The sequence below is a fragment of the Zophobas morio genome, unplaced genomic scaffold, assembly GCF_036711695.1.
Source record: "Zophobas morio isolate AGI-343-1 ecotype UQ-CSIRO unplaced genomic scaffold, CSIRO_AGI_Zmor_V1 ptg000043l, whole genome shotgun sequence".
NCBI lineage: Eukaryota > Metazoa > Arthropoda > Insecta > Coleoptera > Tenebrionidae > Zophobas > Zophobas morio.
In genome coordinates, this window is record NW_026972148.1 from 1 (window position 1) to 26,960 (window position 26,960).

The following is a 26,960-nucleotide window of genomic DNA, read 5'->3' on the forward strand; positions in this document are numbered from 1 at the left end:
TACATAACTCGTGGTTACCTTGGTATTTTTTTTATATACAATTAAATATATTATTGTTTGTTTACTTTTATGTAAGATATGGCACCCTCTACTCATTGGAAAGCTGAAAAAGTTGTTTCTGCTGCCTCTTTAGCAGTGTAGCGGTTTAATATCTATTCCACTTATTTTACTAATAATATTATTATAAATTTAGCATCCCGTTGGCCATATACAGCCCTTTGCCTAACATCTATGCTGATTCTGCTATGGCCTTGCTATTTTCTGTTCACTCACATTGGGGCTTGGAGCAGGTGTTTTTTTTTAACGGATATTTATACACACATATTTAAAAGTTTTGAAGGTGATTATAGACTACATTAAGGGATTTGCTCAACCAGTATTTATGGCTCTTCTCAAAGTAAATTTAATTTTGTATTGTTGAACGTAACTTTCATAAGACAATAGCTTGTATCTTTGGCGACTTTTTGTTCCCTTATATGTTTCAACGTTTATGATGTCGGCATAACCGAGGCCACTCGCATGATTATAAAAGAAATTTAAGATTTTTTACTTTTTACTTTTCAACTAATAAAACCCCTGAAGTTTTAAGTTTTATTATATGTATGTAAACTTTTTATTATCGTTCAATTTTACTTTATAAGACTGAAGTTTTTTTGAAGTTTTTTTTTTTGAAAAAGGGCGCCCTAATTTAGATCATAACTACAATTTATGGCCAAAAGTTATATTTACACCCTTAAAATAGTAGTTTAACAAGTTTTAACAAACTCTGCTGTTATAGTTTATTACTTTCTTCAAAGCCCGAAGGGAATGCTTTTTATAAAGATTCTTAACAGATCAAAAGCCCACCACACTTCGGTTCAAGTTTGTTACCAGCAGGGAAATTAATGTTTGTTTAAATTGTATTTGAGGATGATGAGATTATTGCATAATTGTTTCTAACGACAAGGTGGTATCTCAGGGCTTGATACCTTAATATAATATCTTTTTTAAAGGTAAGCGGTAATTTTTATTGTCGGGTGCAATCTAAGATTAGGAATCCATTACTAAAGAGTCCACTATTTTATATATTAGGAGCGATTTGAAGTAGTTTCTTAAGCTTATAGAAAACTTTTAGTTTTTAAAATTACCTTTCCATGAAGAGATAAAAGGTATCATGTTCAGGAAAAGTAGACCTGATTTGGGATACCTTATTAAATAATATTGATCTTTCACTGATTCTCTTCACTCGTAAAAGAAAGTAACTTTTAAAAATTAAAAAAAGTTACGAGTAAGGCCTTTTGTTTGGTGCGCCTACTTGAATTAAAGCAGAGTTTACTTATTTTTAAAAGGTACGTGTTTAAACTTCAGAGCAGAATAGACAACATCGCCGAGAAGATTTAAGCTTATGGTGATAAGCAAATAACAGAGATTATAAAGCGCAATAGATTTCTAAACGCCCTTGTCGCTCTGCCCAAGAGCTGTCAAGCTCAAACTACGAAGTTTGGGATAGTCCAGGAATCGCGTTAAGGGTTAAAGATGACAACAAAATAATACATTTGATTCACAAGCGCTATACATAACTAAAATATAGAATTAAAAAAACATATACGAATAAAAATCAAAATCATTTAATTGTTGTAAAAAATATCATATAATCCACGAGACCATTTGTATAGTTAAAAAATAGTGTTACAGTTGCGTTAAGAAAATAAGTAACTTAAAAAAAAATTGTAACCCGAGGATACTATATTTAAAGTGTAAAACAGAAACATTTTTTTTAAGCTCCTATTAAAAAAAAGTCGTATAACAGTTATTATTTAAGAGGATGGTCTATTATTTAATGGGAAAAAGCTGTTTTGTCAATATTGACAAGAAACTAGTAAAAAACTACAGGCTGTACGAGTTAATTGAGGGCCAGCCAGAACCTAACTAAAGAGACAAATAGGTTATATCCAACAAGGGAAAGCGCTGACAGTACCCTTTCCGGGCTGCAACTTTGTAGAAGTTAGAAAAGATTTGAAAGAACGAAACTATATTCGGTGACCTACACAATTAAAGTTTATAAGAAGATTGAAGCCTTGACCTGCTGGTCACCAAAAAAGAGGAAGGTATATAATACGTGAGTAATCTTTCTATCCAGCCAGATCAATTGAAGAACGGCTTAAAAACCTGAGACAGCAGAAAAATCTAGGTAGTAAGATGGTCTAAACAAAGCAGGCATTTTATGCACTGATCCCATTAGCTTTTCTGATGGCATGTGTAACGGAAAAAGTTCAGAAAAAAAAAAAGTAGAGAACATATGTACGTTTTTCTCTCTTTAAAATATACGAAAAAATCAATAGAAATTTAATTGGTTCGAGCTCCGATGTTATTTCGCTTTCCTCAAATTTTATTTAACCTGATATAACATTTACACCTTCTTTAAAATATATATATAATTAATGTTTATAATGCGTTTAGAAAAGAAGAGCACTTTTTATTATAGGTTAAATTTATTTCCAGAGTATTGAGTACCCACAGCTTAACCAGGTTATATTTTTCATTGGCTAATTGTATTTCTGACGTCTTTAGCAAATTAGGTACATAAAGGACAAGGTATTATTTTTTTTATTTTAGCTGTGTTGTCCTAGACTCCTACTTCGCGTAGAATTACGGTTTAGCTATAGCGCCCCAGTAGTATATTATAAAAGGAAGGTAGTAGTGTAACCCTTCATTGGATTATCCGCACTACACTCGAAAGATTTTAATCTTTCAAGTAAGTACGTATTTTATACTTTTATAAGCTGCTTGCGCGCACGTGCAGATAAACATGTTAGTAAATGATGACATCGGTTTCACATGTTACGTACAGACAATCTTTAAATCTAACTTTTTATTGGACAACATTTATCCGGTTTGTACCATTAGAGTTACTAGTAAAAAAAACATTTAGCTAACCAATTTAAGAAATTGACCTAAAATTAAACTTTTTGGTTACGCGTCAAGTAAATTGGTTAAAGTAGGTGTCTAGTAATTTTTTTTTTAGTGGTTGGGGTTCATTATATAGAAAAGTTAACATGATCTATAAGAAGTTTCACTTTTCGCTTATAAAGTATGCTGGCCCACCTAAAGGAAAGGCATGCTTTTTGTTTCCACCAACCTCTCCCTCTTCGCTTCCGACATCAGTGAATTAATTTTTTGTTTCTAATGATTAGGATTCCTACTTAATTGTTACTCATTTACGTCAATTCTGATTTTTATTAAAAGAAAGATTGCACACAAATTACTTGTACTTTATGCGGTGATTACAAATGCAGTTGAACCACCTTGTATACCATTCTTCAAAACTATTCTTTTTTAGCTGGTTGTGGAGTGTTTACACAAAAATTAAAATTTTTGGCTAATTTTTTAAATCCTTATTCTCATATACTGATCGTACTCTGGATATATGATTTTAAAGAAGTAAAGTTGTACAAAGTCTAGCACTAATATATAACCTTTTTTCCATCTCTAACAAAATAATCCATATTTGGAGTGGGTGACGGTAATAAGGGTCCTGAACTGTTCTAACTACCCTAGCTCAAATTTGTCTGTCGGTGTTGTATTTTTTGCCCTTTTGCTACTTTGCTCTCACTTATATTCCACTATTTTTAAATATCGCCGTTCAGTATAACTATTTTTGAGTGCTGATATTTAACTATTTAGTTTCCGCGGTTTTTAGCCTGGATCATATAAGGAATGTTGGGTTCCTCAATCCCTGTGTTTATATAGGGCTTCGCGTTGTTAAACTTACTTAAAATCTACCGCAGTTTGTAATTTCCTTTTTTTCTTATTATTATAACTACCTAGTTTTTAATCATAGCTAAGTGTTCTACCTTACAGTACACGCCATATCTTTTATTATATTTTTAATTTACCCAACAGTTACTTAGTTGTTTATAAAAACTTGTATTTTCTGTTAAATTAAAATAAAGGCTTGAATCATAACTACGAACCCTGGATAGAAGTTTTAATAATGGATAAAATTTCTTGTTATCAAAGTATATTAATCACAATGGGTTTTTTATAAAGTTAACTTTTTACTTTTCACCTTATAGGCTTAACAGATTGGTACGTTGATACTATATACTATATGCTACTCTTATACGCTAAGAAGCACTCTCATTAGTTATTACAATTTAGAAACTTTTAAAATAAATTTTTTTTGGTTCTTAGTATAAATTATAAAACAAAAACTATGTAAGGATTGAAGCGGCTATAGCTGCAGATTCTCTTCCTACCATACAGGCCAGCTCTGTTACAGAAAATTATAATCAGTGTTTACTCTCCATTAGCCGTCTATTGAGTATGGAGGAAAATCCTACTCGGCGGGTGTTTTTTTTTAAAACCTTTTATGTGATTCCTAAAACTTTTCAAATATTCTTTAATTTAAGCAATTTCTTACAAGAGTCCGTTACTGGATAAACACACGTTTAGAGTCTATGATCATGAAACGAAAGACTGATAGCGTAGTATCAAACCAGTCAAGTACCGTATTATAGATAATCTTAATAATTTTGATGGAAAAATTTTAATTTAACACTATAAGTACAAATCTTTAACTTTCAATAATCATAATCACCCAGCAGTCATGTTTATTAACGCCTTATTTATAGCTAATACTTTTATAAATTTGTTAGTTGCTAATATATTTTACCAGGCGCTTTAATTCAAGAAAATCGCCTTCAAGAAAGCATACGGTTTTTAACTTACTTTTACCACTACATTATTATAAATAGTTAACATGCTTTTATTTACTTTTAGTATTTAATAGTAGATATTTATGTATTTATATATCCCTACTAGGAAAGATCTTATACTTAAAACTATTGTTTGTTCCAACGAAAAAGTTTTATTCACTGATATTGCCGGTACTACTTTAAGTAGATTATAGTCTTTTTGTGCTTCGAAATTTCGAATCTATAATATTATAATTTATAATATATAAAGGATTGTTTCAATACAATTAATAATATATAGACAATATCTACACAACTATATTATTTTTAAACAAATTAATTTAAAAAGCTTTATTGATTGTTATTTTTGCTATTTTTACTTAGTTTAAGCTATTTTTTTTCCTTTTTCTTCTTGTGATTCTATAAACTGGATAACTAAATTTAGCCTGAGCATACACGTCACTCAACTTATTTTATGGCTGCTCTTTAGATGCTTTACTATAAAATTAAATAGTTAATATTTTACTTAATCAGGTTTGGAGGACGTGAAACAACTGATTTCTGAAGGTGAGTTTCCTTCATCCTATTCGCTTTTTTTTATTTTTGCTAATCTGAGCACAGCTGATTTTTTTACCTCCAGTAATTCTTAATCTTATTTAAAGTTTTTATAACTATTTATGGTTATTTTGCAGCTATTTTACTTCCCAGAAAGTATCCTTTATTCTTTAAATCTCGAAAAACTTGGACGAAGCTATTGCTTTACGGCCCTCCCGGCACAGGTATCCTTCCCTTTATAACTTATTATTTATTAACCAATCGGCTGATCGTAGGCTTGTTGTTCTTCTATTGTGCGACTTTTTTTTTTTTATTGGTACTTATAACGCGCTTAGGGAAGACCAGACTCGCCAAAGCGGCCGCTTATGAAAGTTCTTCGGTGTTTTTCTCGTTATCCAGCGCGGATTTGGGTTTGCCTTTAACTATAAAAAGACTTGATATTACTTATTTGTTTAAAAAACGTACATAAATAAAAAGCACTTAAGTATAATAAATTCTGATCTTTTATTTATTATAAATGAAAAACTATATATATTTTGAAATACATTTATTTATATTTTTAAAAACGGATTACTTCTCAATTAGAATTACAATATTTAACTAATTACTATAAATATAATTTTGAACATCTTCTCTAAACAAACTATATAAACTTTTTAATATTAATTGTATATTAGTGAGCAGTTGGGTAGGAGAAAGTGAAAAGTAGGTTATTTGCTTTATTATATATATACTTCGTTAACTTATTATACAGATTAATACAAGAGTTATTTTTACAAGCTAGTCAGCAGAAAAGTGCGGTTTGTTAAGTATCATTCTAATATATATATATATTTGTTATTATTATTCACTGATAGGTCGTCTTCATTGATGAGGTAGACAGTTTATGGTAATCTACTGTAGCACTTTTTACAACAATATCTTATAATAGAAATGAAAACTATACTTTATCACTATAATCTAGTCGAAAAAGAACAGAAAGAGAAGACGACTGCACGCGACGGGTTAAAACCGAACTACTAAAGCAAGTAAATGCGAACTTTTTATACATTATTACTATTAATATTTATTTAAGAGTTCAGTTTCACGCTTATGATATTGTAGTTTGTTAGTATTTTGAAAATAACTTTTGCAGCATTCCAAATCTTTTTTTATTAAAAAAATTTACTTCTTATAAAAGTATATAATAATAAAATACTATTATTCAGATTGATGGACATCCGAATGTATTTTTACTATGTGCCACCAACTGCCCGTGGGACTTAGACAAGTTCATACTAACTATTGATAAAAAAAACACGTTATTAATATGCAACACTTTCTAGGGCCTTCCTCAGAAGGTTCCAGCGAAGAATTTATATACCTTTGCCGAACGCACCAGCAAGAAGAAAGCTTTTCGAAATTCATATTGGTTGTTTAATATTAAATACTTTGGGATTAAAATATTCAGTGAATTTATTCTTTCATATTTCTTACGACTTTTTGTACAGGAGAAGTACCTTGCGCTTTATCTAAAGAAGACTTTGAACTTTTAATTAATAGAACTGAAGGATACTCTGGTCTTCATTACTTTTATGTTTCCCTTGTATTACTTAATTATCTGTTTATTGTGTGAGGTTATCTTTATTTACACTATTTATATTGCGTTGATATATGTTCTTTATTTTCCGTGTAAATAATAAATTTAGTACTATATAATAAATATTATTTTACTAATATTGTTTGATACAAATATATTATGTATAACCCGAATTACTATAACAAGAAGTTTTTATTAATCAACTCACCTGGGGGTGAGTGATAAGTATATACTAAATGTTTATAGTTATATGGTTTTAAAGGAAAGTAGAAGGCAGCTAACTTTTTTAACACTGCAAAAAATGAAAATAGAAAAGTAAATATAACGAGAACTAAAAAGAAAACCCCCAAATACTTTTATTATAAATTTGAGGGATTTGGGTGATAAGTCACCCAATATATATCCTATAAACTTATTTCGGCCCGAGTTGAAGCAAAAAACGCTCCATTTGTAACTTATCCTACACGCATTAACCAATCACAAGTCTTTGTTTAATTAGTGGAAGTGTTACCATACCATGAACATAACCACACTCCTTGTTTGGGATTATGGAGATTATATATATATAATTATTATAAACTAAAATCGAAGAATATCAAATTTGTTTTAATTGTTTACATTGCCATCCATTCATATTTATTATATTTCTTTGTTGTCTTATTTTGCTTCGAACTTTCGCCTGCTTATATAAAATCCGATTATCCATTTTTGTAAAGATTCCCCTTGCCTTCCTATAAAAGTTTTGCTTTTTTTGCTAATATTTCCAGGGAGCGATATTGCTGATCTTTGTTTGGATGCTCTTTTATTTCCTCTGCGCGAACATCATTTCGCTCCTGAAGTAATTTTATTAATAATAAAATAAAAGCAATTATAGAATTTTCATAGTAAGTAGAAAGATGTAATATTATTGAAAAATTAATGATAAAGCTTTTTAGTATCTATAAGTTTTCAGTAAAAGTAATTTAATTTTATTAGTATAATATTTCTTTACATATAAAAATATTATTTATTAACTTTATACTTTCTTATTTTATTTGTAATGTAAAACGTTATTATACTTTTTCTTATATATTCCTTTTTTATATAATAACAAGAAGTCTATTAATTTATATAGTTATCTTATATAATAATAAATGTTATATATATTTAAATTAATTGTATACTTTCCCTTAATATATAAGACTTAATAAATCTATAATTTTTGCTAAATATTATTTAACAATGCATTTTTATTTATTCAAATTTACCCGCGCCTATTATGAAGTCTGATTGATGTTTTTGTTTAGAAGAGAATCGTAATATAATATATTTAAAAAAATTTTGATTTTAAAATATGTATATTTCTTCTCATATATAGCTTGTGCTTTTTTGTATAGTTATTATAGTCTCTGTAAATATATATAATTATTATACCGTATTTCTCTCTATAATTTTTAATAAATTAATTATTTTAACTGATAAAAAAAAAAATTTCATATATTTTTTCTGTGCTTCTGTAACAGCTACAAAAAATCTTTTTTTAATGTATAATTGATATTTTTATTAAATTTATTGTCATTCTTTGAATCTTTATTGCTTGGTTGCAACGTTTACTTCCGCATGCTAATTTGTGCTACTATTATTTTTGGTTATAGAATGTTTTTCATTTCCCTTTTTCATTGTTTTCAAAGTAGTATTATAAGGTTGACTTGTTTTATTAATATTAATTACATAAGTAAGGTGGACTTCTTTTGTTATATATGTTTCTTTTAGTTATTATTAACTGGTCGTTTTTTTTTAAAATTTAAAATAATAGTATATTTTATTATAGCTTAAAACATTTTATGCTTCTGATAGTAAATTCACTGTGGACGAGGTATGCTTTTTTTAAAAATTTTTATTTAAAACACAACAAAGCCGCTATTGCAGGCGCCTTTAAGGAACGTTATTATTGAAGATTTTTTAAAATCTCTTACCAACGTCAAAACAACTATCACTGCTGATGATCTAAATAAATATCAAACTTTCATATAATTCTTGTTTAGTACAATAAAAATTAAATATAAAATCTGCTTAGCAATAACTGCTCTTTGAGTAAAAATAATAAATTCATATTTACTTTTTAATAAAAATTAAAAGATTCTGTAAATTCTTTTCTTACACACTGCTAAGCGAGATTATTAAATGCTTGTAAGAAACTAACATAGCTAAGCACTTTATATTGCCGATAAACAGCGGCCCAAGCAGGAAGTATATGTCTTAAAGACCTCCTTTAAACTGTTAACCTTGTTAACTAGTTATAGTTCTCGCTTTTGACAACAAAAGCTCACTCTTGCCAAGAAGTAGAGCTTTAGGTCTTGTCGACGGCGAATGCGATGCAGTGCACTTTTCGGTTCTCAAAAGAGTCTTGCTCTTCGCTGCCTTGAATGAGGCTTCTCCGATAGAATCAGTTAGTGGGTGTGTTAAAAATGTTAAAATAAAGCTTATGGCCTCGGAATTAGTTTCTTTTCTCAAGTCTGGAATAATAATTATCCTCGAAAGAGTTTCAAAACTATTTAACTTTACATAAAGTAAAAAACTGTTTTAAAAAAATCCCTTATTTAGCTGTGGATATACTCTGCCTATACTTAATTTAAAAAATTATGTTAGATATGTGAGCTTTCTAGTTTCTAACTAGCTTGATGTTAATTTTTTTTATTACATAACAACTACCAGCCTCTCGACTAATAATTTTACTTATTACGCTTATAAGTTACGTAATTTTTTTGTGTTTTTATTAGTATTATTGCTAATGCAGACTTGAAAAGAAGTAACACACTTTATCTTGCGCACATAACATATTGACCTAGCAATACTTTTAAAGATAAATTCCCGAGACGAATCTTAAAAAAAATCTATTTTAGCAAGGGCATCATATATTTGTTATACTCTCTCCTTAAATAAAATTTTTTCTAACTACAGATCAAACTTAAGCTATATAATAAACTTAGGTAGCAAGTTTTCTCCCATTTTTCTATTAGCGTTTCAGTTTAAGCAAAAATTGCGGTTTAAATACTCGCGAGGTCTAAGTCAGAAAATTTTGTATAAGCTTTAAATATTAGTTAAGTGGCGCTCGCTGAGCTTCCCAAACTATTAAATATGTATTAGAATTTAAATTCTTAATGGAATAAAATATTATTCCACTTTGTCCCTAAATTGTAACTTTGCGTGAGTTTCAATACTTAATAAGTGTGTCTTTTAAAATTTAAAATTTTATTTGGGGAAATTAAAAGACCCGAGGGTAGAGCAAAGTACTTAAGAACAACGTGCTAGATACCTTTATGTTTTTACAGTTATATTTTTTGTCCTATAGACTAGTTATACGAGAGTAGTTTGAATGAGAAAATTAAGTTATAATTCAATTTTGTGTAAAACCAACACAAAGGCTAAGAATACTTGATTCTCTACTATAACATCTACCAACCAGAATCACCTTTTTGGAATCAAAACTATACCCGTTTTATAAAAAAAAGCTTTAGCAGTGTCGCGAGCCAGTTGCGTAAAATAGCTTCTATAGCGTTGTCCTCAAACCGCTAAGCGCTCAGAAATACTCAAGGAAAAAGTTATAAAGTGGCAGGTAGAAAAACCTAATCTCTAAGGTGAATTATTTTAAGTTTCTTAGTATAACTTGTATTTTACCCTTTCATACTAACATGTACGCAGGCTTAAAGCACCTAATATTCCCAACAAACTTTTCTGTTAAAAGCTTACAAATTTGGTACTAGTCTGATGTAACAACTGAAAAGTAAAGATGGGATCCTAGAATAATTAAGTGTCCCTCCTGCAAGCTGGTCCTTTAAATGCCTTTAATACGGTTTCAGTAGTTCTCTTTGAAAGCCTCGTTACTGCGGCTCACTCTCGATTTTTCCGCGACCTTCTTTAGTTACCTTACACCACTGCTACTTGTAAAGCTGGAACCAAGAAGTTTGATAAGGTCAGAAGAGCGCCAAAGAAACGTAAAAAATTAAAAAACAAAGGAAACATAAGTAACAAACTAGTATATAGAGTCTGTTATCTTAACAGAATGAAATTCAAGAACAAGAATAGGCAAAAAAAAAAAAAGATATTTACCTATTTTTTCTAGATCTAAGCTAGATCTTTGAATAGTTTGAACCGGCGCTATAAAAACATTAATATGGTTTTCTAGCAATGTGTTAATCTTCTGATAGGCCATGGTATACAACTGTGCTTTTAACCGCCTCTTGTCGAACTACTCTGCTTATAAATTTACTCGTTGCTGGAGTACTTACATGGGAATAACACTATTCGGTCAGCATTATCCAATAACGGGCTCTTTACTACTTATATAATACTAATGAATAACGCTATTAAACGTCGCACAATTGCTACAGATTACTAGATGCATATACTACATACCAAGTATTGACTATTTTCTATGCTCCGCCTAGGATGGACAAATAGTTCGTAACCAAAACTGAGCTTATTGATAGGGAGACGCAAGCCTTTCTGTCTAGGGCTTGACCCGATGGTGAGATAGTTAGGTGCACGAGGTAATAAGATGTGCACAAACGTTATATTTTTTCTTAACTATGCGGTCGCACGTAAACCTGAGACGGTAACCATAGCAATCACAACTAGACATTCAGTAACTGCTTGAATAGTGCACAATTTAGTAAAGCTGCAAAGTGCAGCTCTCATCCCTAATTTATAAAAACAATTTTATATATTTAAAGTCCTGATATAAAGTCCTGATATAAAGTCCTGATATAAAATCCTGATATAATTTTGAAACGATGCTATTGAATAATTAATTGTACACTACAGTTTTTTTATACACTTAACAAGGGCCATTCTTTTCTTATATATAACTTTTTCGAAGAAAGTTAAGAACTCACTTAAAACTTGACTCAAGGAATAAAAAAAAGTTAAATTATCCTGCTCTAACCTCGATAAATGTTTAAGTATTGTAAAAAAGAATTTTATCTTTTATTAATTAATTATAAGTCAAAAAATATAAGAAAATTTTTTATTACAGAATTTACTGTTAATTTTTTAATCCGCTAAACATTTCGAAAATATATAAAAACCAAAAAATTTTATACATAATCCAAGTTAATAATAATAGCATTTATATGCTGATTAATAACGAAAAAACTTTTTTACATGTCTTTTTATCCTAATTTTTTTCTCAATGCAGCAATTAGTATTTGCCCTACAATATTGTTCTACAAAGATAAGCGAATTAAGATAAGACCCAGGATGGCCTATAAGCGAATAGCGCTTATTTAATATTTGTGGTTTACATTTTAAGTTTTTACTTCTTGAAGTTGGATAGTTACCTGAGTAAGCGTGTATTTATCACACATCCTACCTCGTAAGATTTTTTTACTACACTCATATTACTTTCCTTTTATTTGACCTTTTTTTAACCTGCTATTATCATATTATACGCATATATATTTCCATAGCAAACGTACTTTAAATATGAAACCCAAAAACTTAAAATCCAAAGGCAAAATAAGGTTCAACCTTAGCGATAAACGTATTTTAAACTCCTATTCAAGCTAGGTTGTCGTTTAGTAAACTTAAAATAATTTTAAAATTCTAGATATATAAGTAAATTTTAATATTATTCTTGGGTATTTAGGTTAGACGATTTAAGGAAATGCTCAAACGAGCCCTCAAAACTCATAGGTGTCCACTTTTATTTTAAGATTTTTTACTTTTTCTCTTTAAAATTTATAATCTTTTTAGCGCGGAATAAAATTTTGTGCAAAGTACACTTTCTTAAGGAAGACTTATATATGGTTAGAACTTTGTTTATATCTGAGTTGATGACAAGTCAAGATGTGGTAAAAAAGATTACGAGAGGTTTTGCTTCGTAAAGTTTATTATTATACTGACTTTATTTTAGCATGGAAGCTTTAATATTTTATGTTATGTTAAAAAATTATTTCTGAAAATATTAAAATTTTTAGAAAAAGGCACTTACACTCTAATGTGTTTTGGCGAAAATGATCAGCTAATTTCCTTTTCTCCTGACGAGGTTTGATAAATGTTTACCACTTCCGAATAATTAGCTGCTATTATCTAATTTGTTTTCGGTACTATTCAATGTAGTTAGTCTTTCCTTGGATGGAATATGATCCGACTATAAAGTTATTTGTGCTTTCGCCAGATAACTTAGAATTCGAGTGTGCAACCCCTCTTGCACCCGAAAATGGTATGCAAAATACTTTTAATTATGCCGTTTTAGAGGAAGAAGGATCCACTTCAGCAACTTCTACTCTTGTAAAAAGCGCTCCTAGTATGATAGTTTCATGTGAAGTTTACGACAAAAACGAACTACTTTTCCAAAAAAGCATAACCATTACGGAAAAAACTACGGCAAGATATTTAATTGAAGAAGTAAATGAAGATTTGAATTTAGGCGTTTTTATTGACAGAAAAGAAGTAGCGGAAATGGACTTTGTGTATCCTCTTTTAGTTAATAAGGCGATAGATAAATGCAAGGTGGTCCTAAAGCCGAGCTCAACGCAGCGGCACCAGCCAGGACCCAAGTTAGCCTTACCTCTCCCACTTGTAACTACGCCGCCCATGGCTTTAAAGAAGAAACCAAGTGTGACTTTTGCTTCAGAGCCTCGTATCTGCGACAATCTCTCAAAAAATACAACTCTTTCCGAGCCTTCAAAGGCAAACAGGCCCCTACAAAGTCTACTAGCCAAAGAAATAATTGCCAAAGGAGACTCCCGTTTACAGACTTCAGGGCCGCCTTCGGTGAAAGGAAAGCTTTCTCCTTCACATGACAGCGAACACGCACATTCGCGTTCTACCGGAATGAAACCCGTTCCGCCTTCTCTTTTAGCAGCCACGTCAGCCATAGGAGGCTCCTCTTCTCCCAGCCTCACTGCCCCAACAAAGCCCCTCTTTGGGCAACCAGCTAGTAATTTACCAATGGTTCCAGGTTCGAAATTATCCTCTACCAAATCAATGGAACGCAAAACTGTGGACAAGTCTATTACTCCGACCACTTTGAATTCTTCAAGTTTAGAGACTGTAGCAGGGCATCCTTCCGAGTTGCAGGCTCGTGCTTCACCAGCCTCTTTGGCTCAAGATGCTTACTCACAAGAACACTTACTCGGGAAAAGGGCCCCCGCTCCCTTTGCGAGGCCCAAAAAGAGTACAACTAGCTTTCAGGCAAATATTACACCCACGACCAGAGTCGAAAATTCAGCATCGTACTCAGGTGGGACTGAGGATCCGATTTTGGATTTAAAGCACAAAAATAAAGGATCTGAGGAAAATACTTTCGATTGGGAAGAGCTAGAGGGGGCTTTTAATCAAGACTTAAATAAGAACAGAGAACGGAAAACCGATGATATTGATAACTTTGATAAATTTTTCCAGGAATTTTTATAGAGGTTGGAAACAAACTTCTCAAAAAAATCTTTAAGTTTTTATTGAACAGTATAGTTATTTAAAGCTTGTTGCACTCTTTTAAAAATTGGAAATGAGGTCTATCTTTTCTTTTAAGACCTCAAAATAAATAAAGCGTTTTAATTGTAAAGATGTTGAAGTTTAACTTATTTTTCTGGGGGCTAAAAAACAAAGCATTAGTACAAATTCCTTCTTCTATCTTTTCCGAATATATTGACTACTCTTCCGGTTATTTAAAATTTAGCTTAAAAATGTTTGATCAATCGATAGTTAACCGCTATAAACTAATTAACCACTAATACATATTGACTAAATATTTTTTAGTGCCGAAGGTATTAAACTTCTTGTCTGAATACCTATTTTTCCCTTTAGAGACAAAAATTAAAAGTTTTTTTAATTGAATAACTAAAGACTTTTCAAGAAATGTTATAATAATAATGGGAGTGTGGGATGTTTAGATCGTCGGTTATAGCATTAATGTTTGCATTAGACCTAATTTTGCCCCTGAAAGTATTAGTAACAGAACGTTACCCAGAACTTTCAGATATGGCAATTTAAGATAAAATGTTATTACTATAAAAGGTCCTTTATTTTAAAAATGATACGTTTAAAGAAATTTAAATTTTCGACGGATGTGTTAATATTAGGACCTGAAGCAATGAATAACTTTAATTCAAGATATGATATTTAACTTCTAAACTGTTATTAAAAAAGGAAAATTATGTTTATATTTACTAGTCTAACGTAGTTGACATAAAAAGGTATCAACAGGAACTAACAAATTGGCGTAGTGCTAGAGGATAATAAAGTTTTTATTATTTGATGGCTAATGAACGCACTACACCAATTTATGAGATTCACAATAAAAGAAAAAAACTTATAAAATATTGCAACCGAAAGATTTGCTTTCAGTGATTTTTGAAATTTCATAGCACGGTAATATCCTGCAGGCACAATCATGCAAGTTAATAAAGCATTCACATCTAATCTAATAGTGTACTTGCTTAGAAATGAGCTACAGGCAACTAATAAGGACTTCACGGTAAGGAGCGAGGAGCCAGCATTACCTTGATCATAAAATTTTCTTTTTTTAGAAAAATGCTAGTACGATATTTATTGGAAAGTTTTGAGTAAAATCAGAAGCTTCGTGCTATTAAGCCTGTCCCAGAGTTAAAAAACCGACTTTTTAACTAACATTTACCAAAGGAGCTCCCAATGCAATAAGACATATTTGCAAAACATAATAGCTGCATAAGACTAATAGTAACATGATTTTATTACACTGAATAACCGGATGATTTTATCTTTCTGTTCTCGATGATAAAGCGAAGTTGTAGAACTTGACTATAAGATTAAGCGGCTTTATATTTAATAAAACAGATGTCAGATATATCCTTCAATATAAGCAAATTTTGTAATTATTTATTATAACTGCTTACAGTGAAAAACTTATAAAATTATAATGCAGTTTGAGCTTTCCTAGGTACGTAATAAATTTACATAAAAAATAAAACCCGAAAATAAATGCCTTTATTAGACCAAATAATGACTATATAACAAGGGGTGAGAGCAGAATCCAGAGCGCTTAAGAAACCTGTAACACTCCTTGAAATAATGCACTTTATAATACTAACGCGGGCCAACCCCTCAAAGGATTTAAAATTAGTTTCTGTGCTTCTCCCACAATTCAGCAGCTCGAACAGGTCCCGCTAGCAGAATCAACATGGACTTAGCCTCGCACTTTTCCAGCATGGCCACAAACGACTCTTTGCCTCTCCAAAGGCAGAGATAAACTGCCTCTTCAGCTGAACCTTTTCAATTAAAAGAAAGCTCAACACGGATCGACTATGGGAAGGCAACATAAACCAGCCTTCAGTAGTTTGAACTTTGAGGGCGCCACAAATGGATCCGGTCTTACAACCAGTAGCAGAAGTTGCGAAACTTGAGCTTAGCTCAGATGCCTTCACCGACCCCTAAAAAGGAACTAGTGCAAAAAGAGGGCGTTGCTCATAATAAAGCAAAGACTTTTGCCAGAAGGAGAATTGCATCCTCTCGATGGAGATAAACAAGTTGTTTCTGCATGTAAGGAGCAATTAAGTCCACGCCTGCAAGAAAGATGGCCAAGAGAGTGACGGGACGCCCGAAAACCCGAACCTTCTTGAACCAAACGATAGTGAGGAGCCCTCTCTTCCGCTGAATCGCACCGACAAAACACTTTCACGCCAGCATTGATAAACTTTATATTAATAATAAAAAGCTTATAAGTGGGGTCTGCTATGTTAGTGCCTTGACGTTGCGGGCATTCATTAATATTACGCGCCTGACGCTCTCGGTCACAAAGTAAACGGAACGCGAAGGCTTCTCGTGACGCACAAAAAGATTTTTCACGGGGAAACTTTCATCCAGACCAAAAGTTTCTCTAACAAAAAAAAATTCAAGATAAGCACCAAGTTAAGATAATGAAACTGAGAACAATATTATTTTCAAAAAGGATTCCTCTCCTGTTAAAAAAAAAAACGAATTCTTTTCATTCGTAATTTTCCTTTTTTCATGGTCAAAAGAATTCTCGCTGAGCGCGACTGGTAAAGTGAAAACTTAAAGTCTTCCTACAGAATAATGAAGGTCAAAAAAGCACCTGGTCTTCCTGGACGCACTTTTGTTTTCCTAAGCAAAGCAATAAAGAAGCCACCAGTGTTTTGATGATGAGGAAGAATTCGAAAGCTTACAGTAGAAAAAATATAGTACTTTTCCACTATTATCGCTGCTAACAGAAACTATTTAAAGCTAAACACTTACTACAGACTCAATAGCAGTAAAATTATGAAAACGTATGAACAATGAAAAAAGGGGCCCGCCGGGGTAAGCAATCCGCAACAACTAAGTATACCATCTTTCGACGTTGAGCAGGCCGATATTTTCTGGTGGAAACATAGAAGGTTTGAGTTGACTACGCAACTTTTCCGGAACTTCGATATAAGAAGTGAAGAAGGCTTGCTGGCCATCGACCACACTGCACACCTTCCGAAAAATTCAGTGGTCTAACGAAAGGGATATCGCGTAACAAGAGTTCTACCACCCACGTGGATACGCCACCAACCCGCCGTAAACCTGGAAGGCGGTCGCCAACATCAATTAACTCAACTTCACCTAAAAGCAAATGTATCAAACCGCCATTACTAGTTTATAGACCAGTAGCAAACCATTAAACTTATTTAACACGTGGGCAACCACAGCTTCGTTTTCGACGGGGTTGAACGAGCACGTGGAGTAGCACAGCGCACCACCCTCGGCCAGCATCTGCGCACATGAGAATAGACCCAAAAATGGACGCCTCAACGTATTAGTATTACCTCGACGCCTCGAGACAAGATGCGGCACTGAAGTAGGTGCAAGCCATGAGCACCGCTGGGCTTCCAGTCCGCCCAAAGAAAGGGATTTTTCCGCAGTGTACCGTCTCCGCTTGTATACGTATAAAAGCGGCAACAGAAAATGCGCGAGGGAAGGCGGTACCTGCACGGAACGTCTGCCAGTATGCAGTCAAACTTGAGAGCTTTTACTAGGCGATCCCCAGTAATAGCGTACAGAGACGGAAAGCAAGAAGCATCCTGATTGGTTACAATAACTTTGGGGCTTCTCAAACGTTTCGTCTGGTGGACAAGCAGATGACACCGCTTTATGTTAGAATCGTTGGCCAATACTAATGTGGCTGAAACAAAGATATAAGAGAAGCAATTTGTTATACTGCTGCGGCTTACCATCCCCGCAACCGTCCAAATACTCGATAAGTTGGCAAGTCTTTGATCCTGGTGCCGCACAAAGATCAAGAACCTAAAAAGAAGCTTCTTAGATATACAAGGTGTCGCTCAAGAAGGAAATGAAAGTACCTTACAATCTCGCTGAACAGCAAGAAGCAGAGGCGGAACCATGCTGACTATTTCTTGCCGGCATATGGCCCCTTTTTCAGATTCATTTACAAGAAAATTTTGAAATTCCTTCATGCCTAACACAAAAATAAAAAAATAATAATCGAAAATACATATAGATAAAAATAATAAAAAATTATTGGTTTTAAATTAAATTATGTATAATAACGCAAATCCTTGCGCATTAATGTCCGGGGAACTTCCAACTGAAAAGCGAGTTGATGCGGGTACCATGACACCACCGAGGGGATCAAAATCTTAAAGTATAGAAGCAAAATGTATGGAGGGCAAAGTTATTTTCTAGTAAATAACAAAAAACTAGGAAATATACTTTATCCTCCGCAAAGACTCCCTTAAGAGTGGGAAAGATATAATCTGCCAAAACTTTTTGTAAAACATATACATTTCTATATGAACGAGTTATTCGGTATATAATAATAGTCTTATCTACTCTTACAATTTACAGTTAACAATGCGAAAAGAGATTGGCAACGGTGTCCTTAAAGACTGAAGAAAACTAGCAAATTCTTCGGGACGAAGAAAACTTTGCCTCTGTACAAAGATAAGTAATTAGTATATTTAACAAGAAAAAGAGCACATAAATTTTATATTATATACCTTATAATAGTTAACAAAAGTGTCGTTATCTAAACACAAGAATCTATCCTATATATATAAAAAATAACGTGATATAAAATATAAGAGGTTCTGCAAAAGTGACTGCCCCACTTACGCCATTATCATTTAAAGGTTGAGTATTTCCCTTTTTGTTATAGTCGCTCTTCCTTTTTCCCATTTGTAACCGAAGAATTAAAAAGCTGGTGAGTGTGAGGGCTAGTTAGTAACGCGAGCAAGTGGAAGGCACACGGTACAAGTGGAGAGGCTACGTTTTTACCCTCTCTCTTCATTCTAGAGGGCGACTTTGCATGGCTCACTCGCCCGCTAAAGATGCGGGTTTTAAGATAACCTTGAACACAGTGTAAAGGTCTCACAAAGGACTAGAGCGCGGAATTGCAGAGCACACCCTGATGCCACAATCTAAACTTGACCAAACGCTTTCTCAACTTCCAGACAAGCAATTCAAGTCTTTTACTTTAGAAGACGAGGCGGAGCGTAGAGCGTATCCGTTAACTTTACTAATATTTGACGTGGGATTGATGGTCGGCTAGGGTCATGCTTGAGGTTACGAGGAAGCAAAGATAATTTATGACCACTGACCACTAATGGCATTTTTTTTTGCTTTACCATGGCGTTAATGTTATCGGGGCCAGGAACTTTTCGATTCGATAAAGCTTTATGCTCGGCAGGATTTCGTCGGTCGGGGTCAACTTTAGCGGCTCGACGGCATTCCACTTCAGCAGGGGTAGACAGGGGCAATGTACATCATTAGAATTCTTATCACACTACATTATACTGATTATATGTTAAAAACTATTTATTACAATTGAGATCTTAAAATATGGAATAAATTATTTTAGATTACATTATATTTCTTTGAACTATTATAAATTGTTTTTGTGGAATGTTATTGGTCTCTAACTTAAATTTCTTAGTATTATGTCAATGCAGCCAAATTAACTGTTATATTACTCAACTCTGTTACTTGCTTAACTACACAACTCGCCTCTTTATTATATTCAATAATGTTAGTAAATGTTTGCTTTAACCTTAAAAAACTCGTTAGTAAACAACTATATTATATAATAGCGATTTAAAAGTACACTGTATGCATCTACTTATTTAAGTTGCACAACGCACATAAAACGGTGGTATGCTTTAAAAAGGTTATAGGACGTTTGGCCGTGGGTAGGAGGATAAACAAAGCTACCTGGTTAGGAAGGCCTTGCATTATTTTGCAATGAGTCAAGCTGTGTAGAATTTGTAGCGTTCGCCAGTACCGCTTTGCGCGATGACAAGAGTCAAGCGCTCAGATCCAGAGGCGTGCTGTTAATGCCTTCTATAACGTTGACTCATTTAATCGGCTAAGAATCTTCCACCACTTCTCACTATGAACTGGAAGCTTCCGAGGACAGATACCCGTCTCAAATTGGTAAGTTATGACCATCATCTTGTCGGCGAGCAGAGTAATGATTGATTATGGTTAGCTACTAGTGAGAGGGGTCACACAAATTTTGAACGCAGCCGCGCGTCTGTACCGCACCTCCACCCCTAATTACGCAACACCGTTACCACCCGGAGCGCTTGCACTGGGGTCCTCAATCCCAGTTATACGTGCCTGCCCTCCTCCCGACCAACATTAGCACAAGGCCCCGTTGTAAGCCTACGACACTAAGTTATATTATGTTAAAATGCAAAGGCAGCCCAGTTTACTTATCCACTGGCCCCTGCAATGCAGGATTTGTTTTTTATCTTTAGACCGCAATCACTTCTAATAACAAAGCATTACAATGGCGCCGTAGGCTTTACGAGTGCAAAAGCTTCGTAAAAGGAAATTAAAAAAATTATTGAAAACAAGTTGTGGTGGAATCACATGTAGCTTACATATTGCTAAGTGGTAACTATAGTAACACAACACTACTAACACAAATTAATTAGATTGGACCCGTCTCCTCACTTTATTTCCCCTCTCTATTCTGCTTCGGCCCTTTTTCTCTTTTTATAATATAAAAGGTTTTAGCATATCGTTAGGAGGCTTTCATCTCTCGGTATACCTTGCGCAGAAAACTGCCCCTCTATAAACCGTGTGCACGCCCTAGTCTACGCATCCTTTGCTTTGACATACAAAAAAATCACCGACCATTGCACTCCTGAAGACGCAACAAAACAAACTGTAGCGGTCAAATACAGGCGCACCTTACTTCGTACGCAGTGAAACGACTTGAGACTGTTTTTGAAATTCAGTACTTTTTTTTGAAATGAGTCAGTAGGTATCCAAGCCACCAATGGGCTCAAGAACTTACATACGAACTTGGGATGAGTGCACGCATCCGACGGCTCCGCGATCGCTTTAAACCCACACATAGTTTATATACAGATTTACTATATATATGTACTGAATGAGGGGATGACCAGTAGAAAGGCACTTTTTACCTCAGATCTTGATGTCTTTTTATAAATTGTTCTTCAGTTGTTGTATGCGGAGACCTTAATTGCAAGCCTCCCGCCTGGAAACAACCGCATCAATAACCTAAACGGCAGAGTCCTCAAATCTTACACCGATGAGCGCGGACTGCGCGTCTTAGGGCTACAGTACCCAACGCACATGGCTAAGACAGGGGTATCAGACATATTAGATATCACCGCTTTAAAAAATATTCATATTTCAACGACAATGAAAGCTCTTTACAAACCCTTGTCCGACCACCTGGAAATTCTGCTTAATTTGGGAGACGAAAAGGGGTTACTGAGGACATATACCAGAACTTTTAGGGAATGGGCTTAATTCTCTGAGGTTCTTGCTATAACCATTTCAATATCTTCCGTCTTAGGACGCCCGCCTTACTTGACGTTGCTGTTACTGAATTCAAGGGAGCTTTAACCATGGTGTGCCACACTACCACAAAACACGTGAAGTGGAGTCCTACCCTAACCGCTTGCCTGATGAATTAAAGTCCCATATCTGCAAGTGGCCACGGTGTCACAACGCCCAAAGGTAAATTAGCGATAATAGGACACACCAGCGGATTAAGAAAAGGCTATTTGCGCACCATTACCGATTGTGGGAGACGAAGATAAGTAGTATATTGGATGATAACGGTAACGGCTGCGTCTCTTCCAGAAAGTTTATTAAGATCTACAAAAACCGAGCGCGTTTACCATTACCTACTATGCGAGGCGGCAATTTTGTGGCGGAAAATGATGCTAACAAAGCAACCCTTTTTGCTGATCACCTCTCTACTCAGTGTATGCCACTGCTGGTTAAGTTGCTAATGAAGTGCTTTGTGAATTAAACTTGCTTGCTGATGCCGAGGAACAGATTGAGCTAACGCTTTACCGAATAGCACCCGACGGTATACCAACGTGATGTTAAAGAATAAATAGTTGAGGCGACCATATTGCGCCGCTGAAAGCATTTGTTGAGTAGAGCCACACCATGCCAGAGTTCCAATTAGGATTTCGACAAGGGCAATACACTACTCAACAACTCCTTCGCTAGACGGAATGGATGATCAGCGCCTCCAATTTAAAGAAGGCAACGGGAGCCGTCTATCTTGATGTCGAAAAAGCGTTTGACCAAGTTGTTTGGCACAAGAGCTTGCTTCACATATTGCGCACCAGTACCCTTCCCACGTTTTTTTTTAACGTGATCATTTTTTACCTTAAGGACCGCGTGTTTAATATACGTAGGTCGGTGCGCAATCACCTCTAAGACCAGTAACTGCCGGAGTCTCTCAAGAGTTCTTTCTATCACCCCTGCTCTTTGCAATGTACGCGACGTGCCATAGCCTCACGGTCCCCACACGCGGATTGCCTTATACACGAAAACACACCCCTCGTCAAAGTAACCTGCCCTATTGCGCCAGTATCTGCAGTACTATCTAGTGACGCTTGCCAACAGGTGTCATCGTTTGAAAATTTCTATTTATGCGGAAAAGAGCAAAGTTCATTTTACCACAAAAAGTGCACAACACCACTACCGCCGCTAACTTTTGAAGTTAATTCCTTGGTGTCCTGAGGCGAAATACCTGGGGGTCATTCTAGACAATAATCTCGAGGTTGCCGCACGTAAACTATCGCGGCGAAGGTCAGGCGGCGGGCGGCTCGTATTTCTTATCCTTTACTTTGTGCCGAAGCAAACTCTGCACAATAGATGACGCTTGTGTTGGTTGTGCATCCGACAGAATGTGACCTACCCCTCTAGGCCTGGGTCTACGACTCACTGGCAATAGTCTCTCTTCGCTTCAAGTGAGGAAAAACATGCTACGCCTTATGACAGTGCGCCATGATTTATTAGCAACATTGCTATACATAAAGACCTCTAGATTGGACCTCTGGGTAATTTTTTTCACCGCAATGCTATTGCCACCAACGATCGTCTCGACCAGCACACCATCTATTACTGACAAATGAAGGTAACTACGGAACTGGCCCACCGCACGCTATCGTCGGCAGCGCTGTGGGCTTTAAAATATAAAATAGGAATTAGGGGTAGAATTTTTTTAAGATATATATATATGCGATTGCTTTAAAGCAAGCTTAAAGCTAATGTGTACGCTATCACCCTGGTGAGAGCACGTAAATTCTCTGTTTTCTTTTACGACCCGAATGAGCATCAGGAAATACCATTAATAATAATAAAAAATGAGAGGACTAGTGAAAACTAAATGCTGATTACGCCCAGTGATTAAGTTATTAGTAATAGCGCTTAAAATTATCGAGCGTCTGCATAATTTACTAAAAAAAAAAACTTTATACAAATCCTTTCTGCTCCACTACTTATAATATGCTTATCAAATTACAAACCTTTCAATAAACTATCGCGTAGGTTACTAAATACCTCCATTGAAGCTATCAAATTACTACGAAAATAGACAGTTTTATTCAAAGATCAATGATGCGCTAAAAGAACAAAGAGTTTCGATACTTATTGGGATGTAGGCTTTAGTAGTAAAATCTTTTCTCTAAAAGTTAAAAATACTATCCTTTTCCCTAAGTGATACGAAATTTTCAGTTTTCTCCTGATTTTCCACTTTAAAAATGGAGATTTCGATTTATTCTTCAAAAAATTTATAAACTGAAGCTTCTTATGTTAAAGCGCCCAAAGTAGACAGGAAGCTTTCCTGTAAGGCTGGTAATTCGTTGCTGTATTTGATAATTCCTCCTCTTGGTTAAGGAGTGTAGAAAACATAGCAGCAGCACGGTTAAATGTAATATACCCGCTATAAGGAAGCACAGGCTCAAACATTTGATGAGAGTCATTTTGTTATAGAAAAACAACTCTAACCTTAACATATAACTTGTGGTGACTCTTTCCTACTAAAAAATAATTTACTTTTTAGCTGGCTTTTTAAGAATTCTAAGTTAACGCACTACTCTTGGAATTAAATAATTATGGCTTCTCGGAAAGCTATAATACGTTATCATTCCTTTAGAGGAAAAAAGTATTAATAAACTTTTTATGATATTGTATAGAACTTAGTAACAATAACAAATTGTAGAGGAAAAGTGGGCTAGCGAAGAAGAAGTTCTTCAAAAGCAACTCCAGAGATTCCTCTAAAGAGCCTATTTATTTTTATATGCGCAGGTAGCCACTAAGACGCCAAAAACACTAAAGTGTAAGTCGTTAACTACTGCATCTTACTTAATAATAAACATTACTAACCTAACTAAAGATTTCTTGCGATTTCCACTTGCCGTTCTTGCTTCTTTGCTATATCTAAGTTACAGTAATGCAAATAATAAACGATAATAGTTATAATAATAAATACTTTTAGCTGTGTTAAAAATCCCGCTGGTCGCTGCATGGCATACATAGCATTTTCTACTTTTTTGATAATGCTCTAAAGCGCACTTGGCACAGAAATAGTGACTGCATCTACCAGTAACACAAACTATTGAATCATGGTATAAATAATAAGTAGTGCGTCTGAGCTCTCTACCGCGTAACCACGGGATCTATAAAGGGCTTCCTGCATATAAAGCAAGCGAACGGGAGTTCTGCCTCTTCGGCTTCCTCGCTAGAAGGCTCTTCGACGGTTTCTTTTTTTTTTTTTACTTATCAATATAACCCATGTAATAAACATTCAGAATTGTAAAACGTTTTCCGTAAGTTCCTCTATCGTATTCTTTGTCTAACTGCCACCCCATTTTATAGTCCCCGCGATCGTGCATAAACTTGCAGGTGTCTACAAAAAAAAAGCCTAACATGAACGAAATAAGTACATAAAAAATATTACCTCCGAAGCCGCAGTAGCCAGTTTCTTTATAATCCTTGCAGACGTCCGGGGCGTAATCCCAGCGTATAGTGGCGCGAATATTGGTGCTTCCTGCCATTGGCCCGGGCCTCCAAAAGTGTTGAAAGGTTAATCGAAAAAGAGAACGATAGACTATAATAAGCTTGCACCAATATAAGTTAAATTTGCATTTAAGCAAACACAAAATATTATTTCCATTTAAAGTTATACGACAATTTTTGCTCATAAATTTTAGAGTATATAGTAAAGTTTATTTATTGATCCCACTTACTTGCTGTATTAATTCGCACAGGCGGCTCACAAAATTATTTTGAATTTTACCTGTTCTAACTATGAACTCTGGTACTACAGCAATAATAAATTTAAAGCGTCATTAAAGGATTGACTTAACAAACGAATGCTACTCAATTTGCCTAAAAAAAGTCTGACGTTCCAGATGCGGTGGTATTTAATGAGTAACAATACTAACACAATATATGACTCTATATTTTCTCACCATCTAAGTTATAATCTTAAACTACAAATTACTTTTTTAAAAAGAAGAAGCTATATTTCCTTAAAATGTCAAGTTAGGAAATTAAAGTCTGAAAAAAAATTTATAAAAAGAAAACAATATACACATAACAACTCTACTATTTTTTTAAAGAAGGACAGAAGAGTTTAGAGTATTTTCACTCAGAAGTAAAGTTTTTTTAAAAAAAGTTTTACTTATGAGTATTGAAATGTGCAGAATAACAGATATACACTTTATTGCACTTGAAACAATTTTTTTTTCGTTTTTTCGTTGGATTTCTTCTTTAGTTGGATCAATTGTTAAGGAACTGGTGGCTCCTAAATAAAAAGAGCATCTTATATAAATGTATTAGAGTTACACAACGAGTGCAAGAATATAACCTTGATCTTGAGGCCCGGCTGGCACCTCAACAGGAGTCAAAATATATTAAACTAAAGGTGAAAAGAATTGAATGTGATATATTATCATTACAGCAGTGCGCTCCGACTTAATTGTAAAAGTTTGCTGGAATTCCTCGTTATTAGTACGCAGGTCTTTTATAATACCGGCGGAGATGCCAAGCGCTTTCTTTTTTTCTTTTTTAGACACATAAGACTTTTCTTCTTCGCCTTCTTTATAAAAAATAAACAAGTATAACCGTAAAAATACTTTGTTAAAATTAAATGAGGAAGTGGGAATTTTTTTATAGAAAATTGTAAGGTAATTGTTCAAAATATAACTATTAATAACCTGAAGAGTCGCTTGACTTGGACTTTTTCATTTGTTTCCTTGAACGTTTTTTAAAAAACACGCATGTTTTCTTATCGGCTTGCAATTCTTCTCTCATTAAGGCTTACTTCTTTAGTTTCTCCTAAGGTCAAGAAATATAACTTAACAAAAAATTATTTTAAATTTGAATTCCTTATAGCCTTTTCCTCCTACTACTATTTACTATATTATTTTATTGTAAGTAAAACAAAAAAAAAAAAAAAAAAAAAGAAACCAAATAAATAAAACTATAAAAAATTGTTTAGAAATTAAAAAAAGGAAATTATTATGAAAAGTTATTGTTTACTGAATGTAATATAAATTCGGACCACAGGCCAGTAATCACCTCTTCGATAAATTATTTGCCTAAAACAATCTTCAAAATAATAGACTATAAAGTTTTAATTACAATATTTGAAAAACTATTACAGAGTCAAATTATATCGTAGTAAAAATTAAAAATTAGTGATTATTAACCCCTACCAGATAATTGAACACCTAAAAAAAAGTAAATTTTATGAATTTCAAGTGTGATGAGAATTTTGGTTTACGAAAATATTGATACACTACTTTTTGGTTAATATTTATCGGTAACTAAAGTTCACTTTAAAATGTTACTTCACTAATGACATTTCTGGATGCTCGATCGAATAAAAACAGATATATCGAGCTTTT

The 26,960-nt window shown here is 33.8% G+C and overlaps 4 protein-coding genes and 1 long non-coding RNA gene across 7 annotated transcripts; 3 read left to right on the top strand and 2 right to left on the bottom strand.

The window, feature by feature from the left end:
• On the top strand, positions 1-552 carry LOC135141180 (uncharacterized). Of its 2 annotated transcripts, none has more exons than XR_010282356.1 (5): positions 1-22; positions 77-143; positions 194-290; positions 341-397; positions 445-552. It is a non-coding gene; the product is annotated as an uncharacterized LOC135141180 (long non-coding RNA). The 2 variants fall into 2 exon arrangements; XR_010282355.1 differs by having other exon boundaries at positions 77-137.
• Positions 553-4,234: 3,682 nt separating this feature from the next.
• On the top strand, positions 4,235-8,823 carry LOC135141158 (uncharacterized). The gene is made up of 17 exons (XM_064072006.1): positions 4,235-4,329; positions 4,406-4,485; positions 4,658-4,697; positions 4,804-4,868; positions 5,211-5,243; positions 5,369-5,455; positions 5,567-5,641; positions 5,909-5,936; positions 5,986-6,031; positions 6,089-6,120; positions 6,196-6,259; positions 6,440-6,501; positions 6,557-6,642; positions 6,722-6,790; positions 7,578-7,648; positions 8,621-8,665; positions 8,719-8,823. The coding sequence occupies exons 2-17, from the start codon at positions 4,440-4,442 to the stop codon at positions 8,821-8,823; spliced, it is 954 nt and encodes a 317-aa protein (XP_063928076.1). The 5' UTR covers positions 4,235-4,329; positions 4,406-4,439.
• A 3,272-nt stretch (positions 8,824-12,095) lies between these two features.
• Positions 12,096-14,275, top strand: LOC135141162 (uncharacterized). Its single transcript, XM_064072008.1, has 6 exons — positions 12,096-12,163; positions 12,258-12,311; positions 12,437-12,483; positions 12,544-12,660; positions 12,768-12,835; positions 12,910-14,275. Exons 2-6 carry the CDS (start codon positions 12,274-12,276, stop codon positions 14,206-14,208), a joined length of 1,569 nt encoding a protein of 522 aa, XP_063928078.1. The 5' UTR covers positions 12,096-12,163; positions 12,258-12,273; the 3' UTR covers positions 14,209-14,275.
• Positions 14,276-15,766: 1,491 nt separating this feature from the next.
• On the bottom strand, positions 15,767-18,945 carry LOC135141169 (RNA cytosine-C(5)-methyltransferase NSUN2-like). Its single transcript, XM_064072013.1, has 19 exons — positions 18,883-18,945; positions 18,768-18,815; positions 18,607-18,701; positions 18,481-18,556; positions 18,319-18,406; positions 18,111-18,226; positions 17,982-18,054; positions 17,737-17,932; positions 17,577-17,685; positions 17,427-17,523; positions 17,300-17,373; positions 17,114-17,244; positions 16,862-16,947; positions 16,700-16,805; positions 16,513-16,645; positions 16,381-16,462; positions 16,252-16,331; positions 16,097-16,199; positions 15,767-16,037 (listed from the first exon to the last, which is right to left on the bottom strand). Exons 1-19 carry the CDS (start codon positions 18,943-18,945, stop codon positions 15,889-15,891), a joined length of 1,905 nt encoding a protein of 634 aa, XP_063928083.1. The 3' UTR covers positions 15,767-15,888.
• A 5,350-nt stretch (positions 18,946-24,295) lies between these two features.
• On the bottom strand, positions 24,296-26,650 carry LOC135141178 (E3 ubiquitin-protein ligase RNF113A-like). Of its 2 annotated transcripts, XM_064072023.1 has the most exons (11): positions 26,593-26,650; positions 26,268-26,388; positions 26,010-26,149; positions 25,919-25,943; positions 25,771-25,855; positions 25,007-25,113; positions 24,869-24,955; positions 24,710-24,809; positions 24,539-24,645; positions 24,433-24,486; positions 24,296-24,378 (listed from the first exon to the last, which is right to left on the bottom strand). In XM_064072023.1, exons 2-10 carry the CDS (start codon positions 26,362-26,364, stop codon positions 24,437-24,439), a joined length of 798 nt encoding a protein of 265 aa, XP_063928093.1. In that variant the 5' UTR covers positions 26,365-26,388; positions 26,593-26,650; the 3' UTR covers positions 24,296-24,378; positions 24,433-24,436. The 2 variants fall into 2 exon arrangements, with proteins under 2 accessions (XP_063928093.1, XP_063928091.1); XM_064072021.1 differs by having other exon boundaries at positions 24,869-25,113.
• Positions 26,651-26,960: the final 310 nt, after the last annotated feature.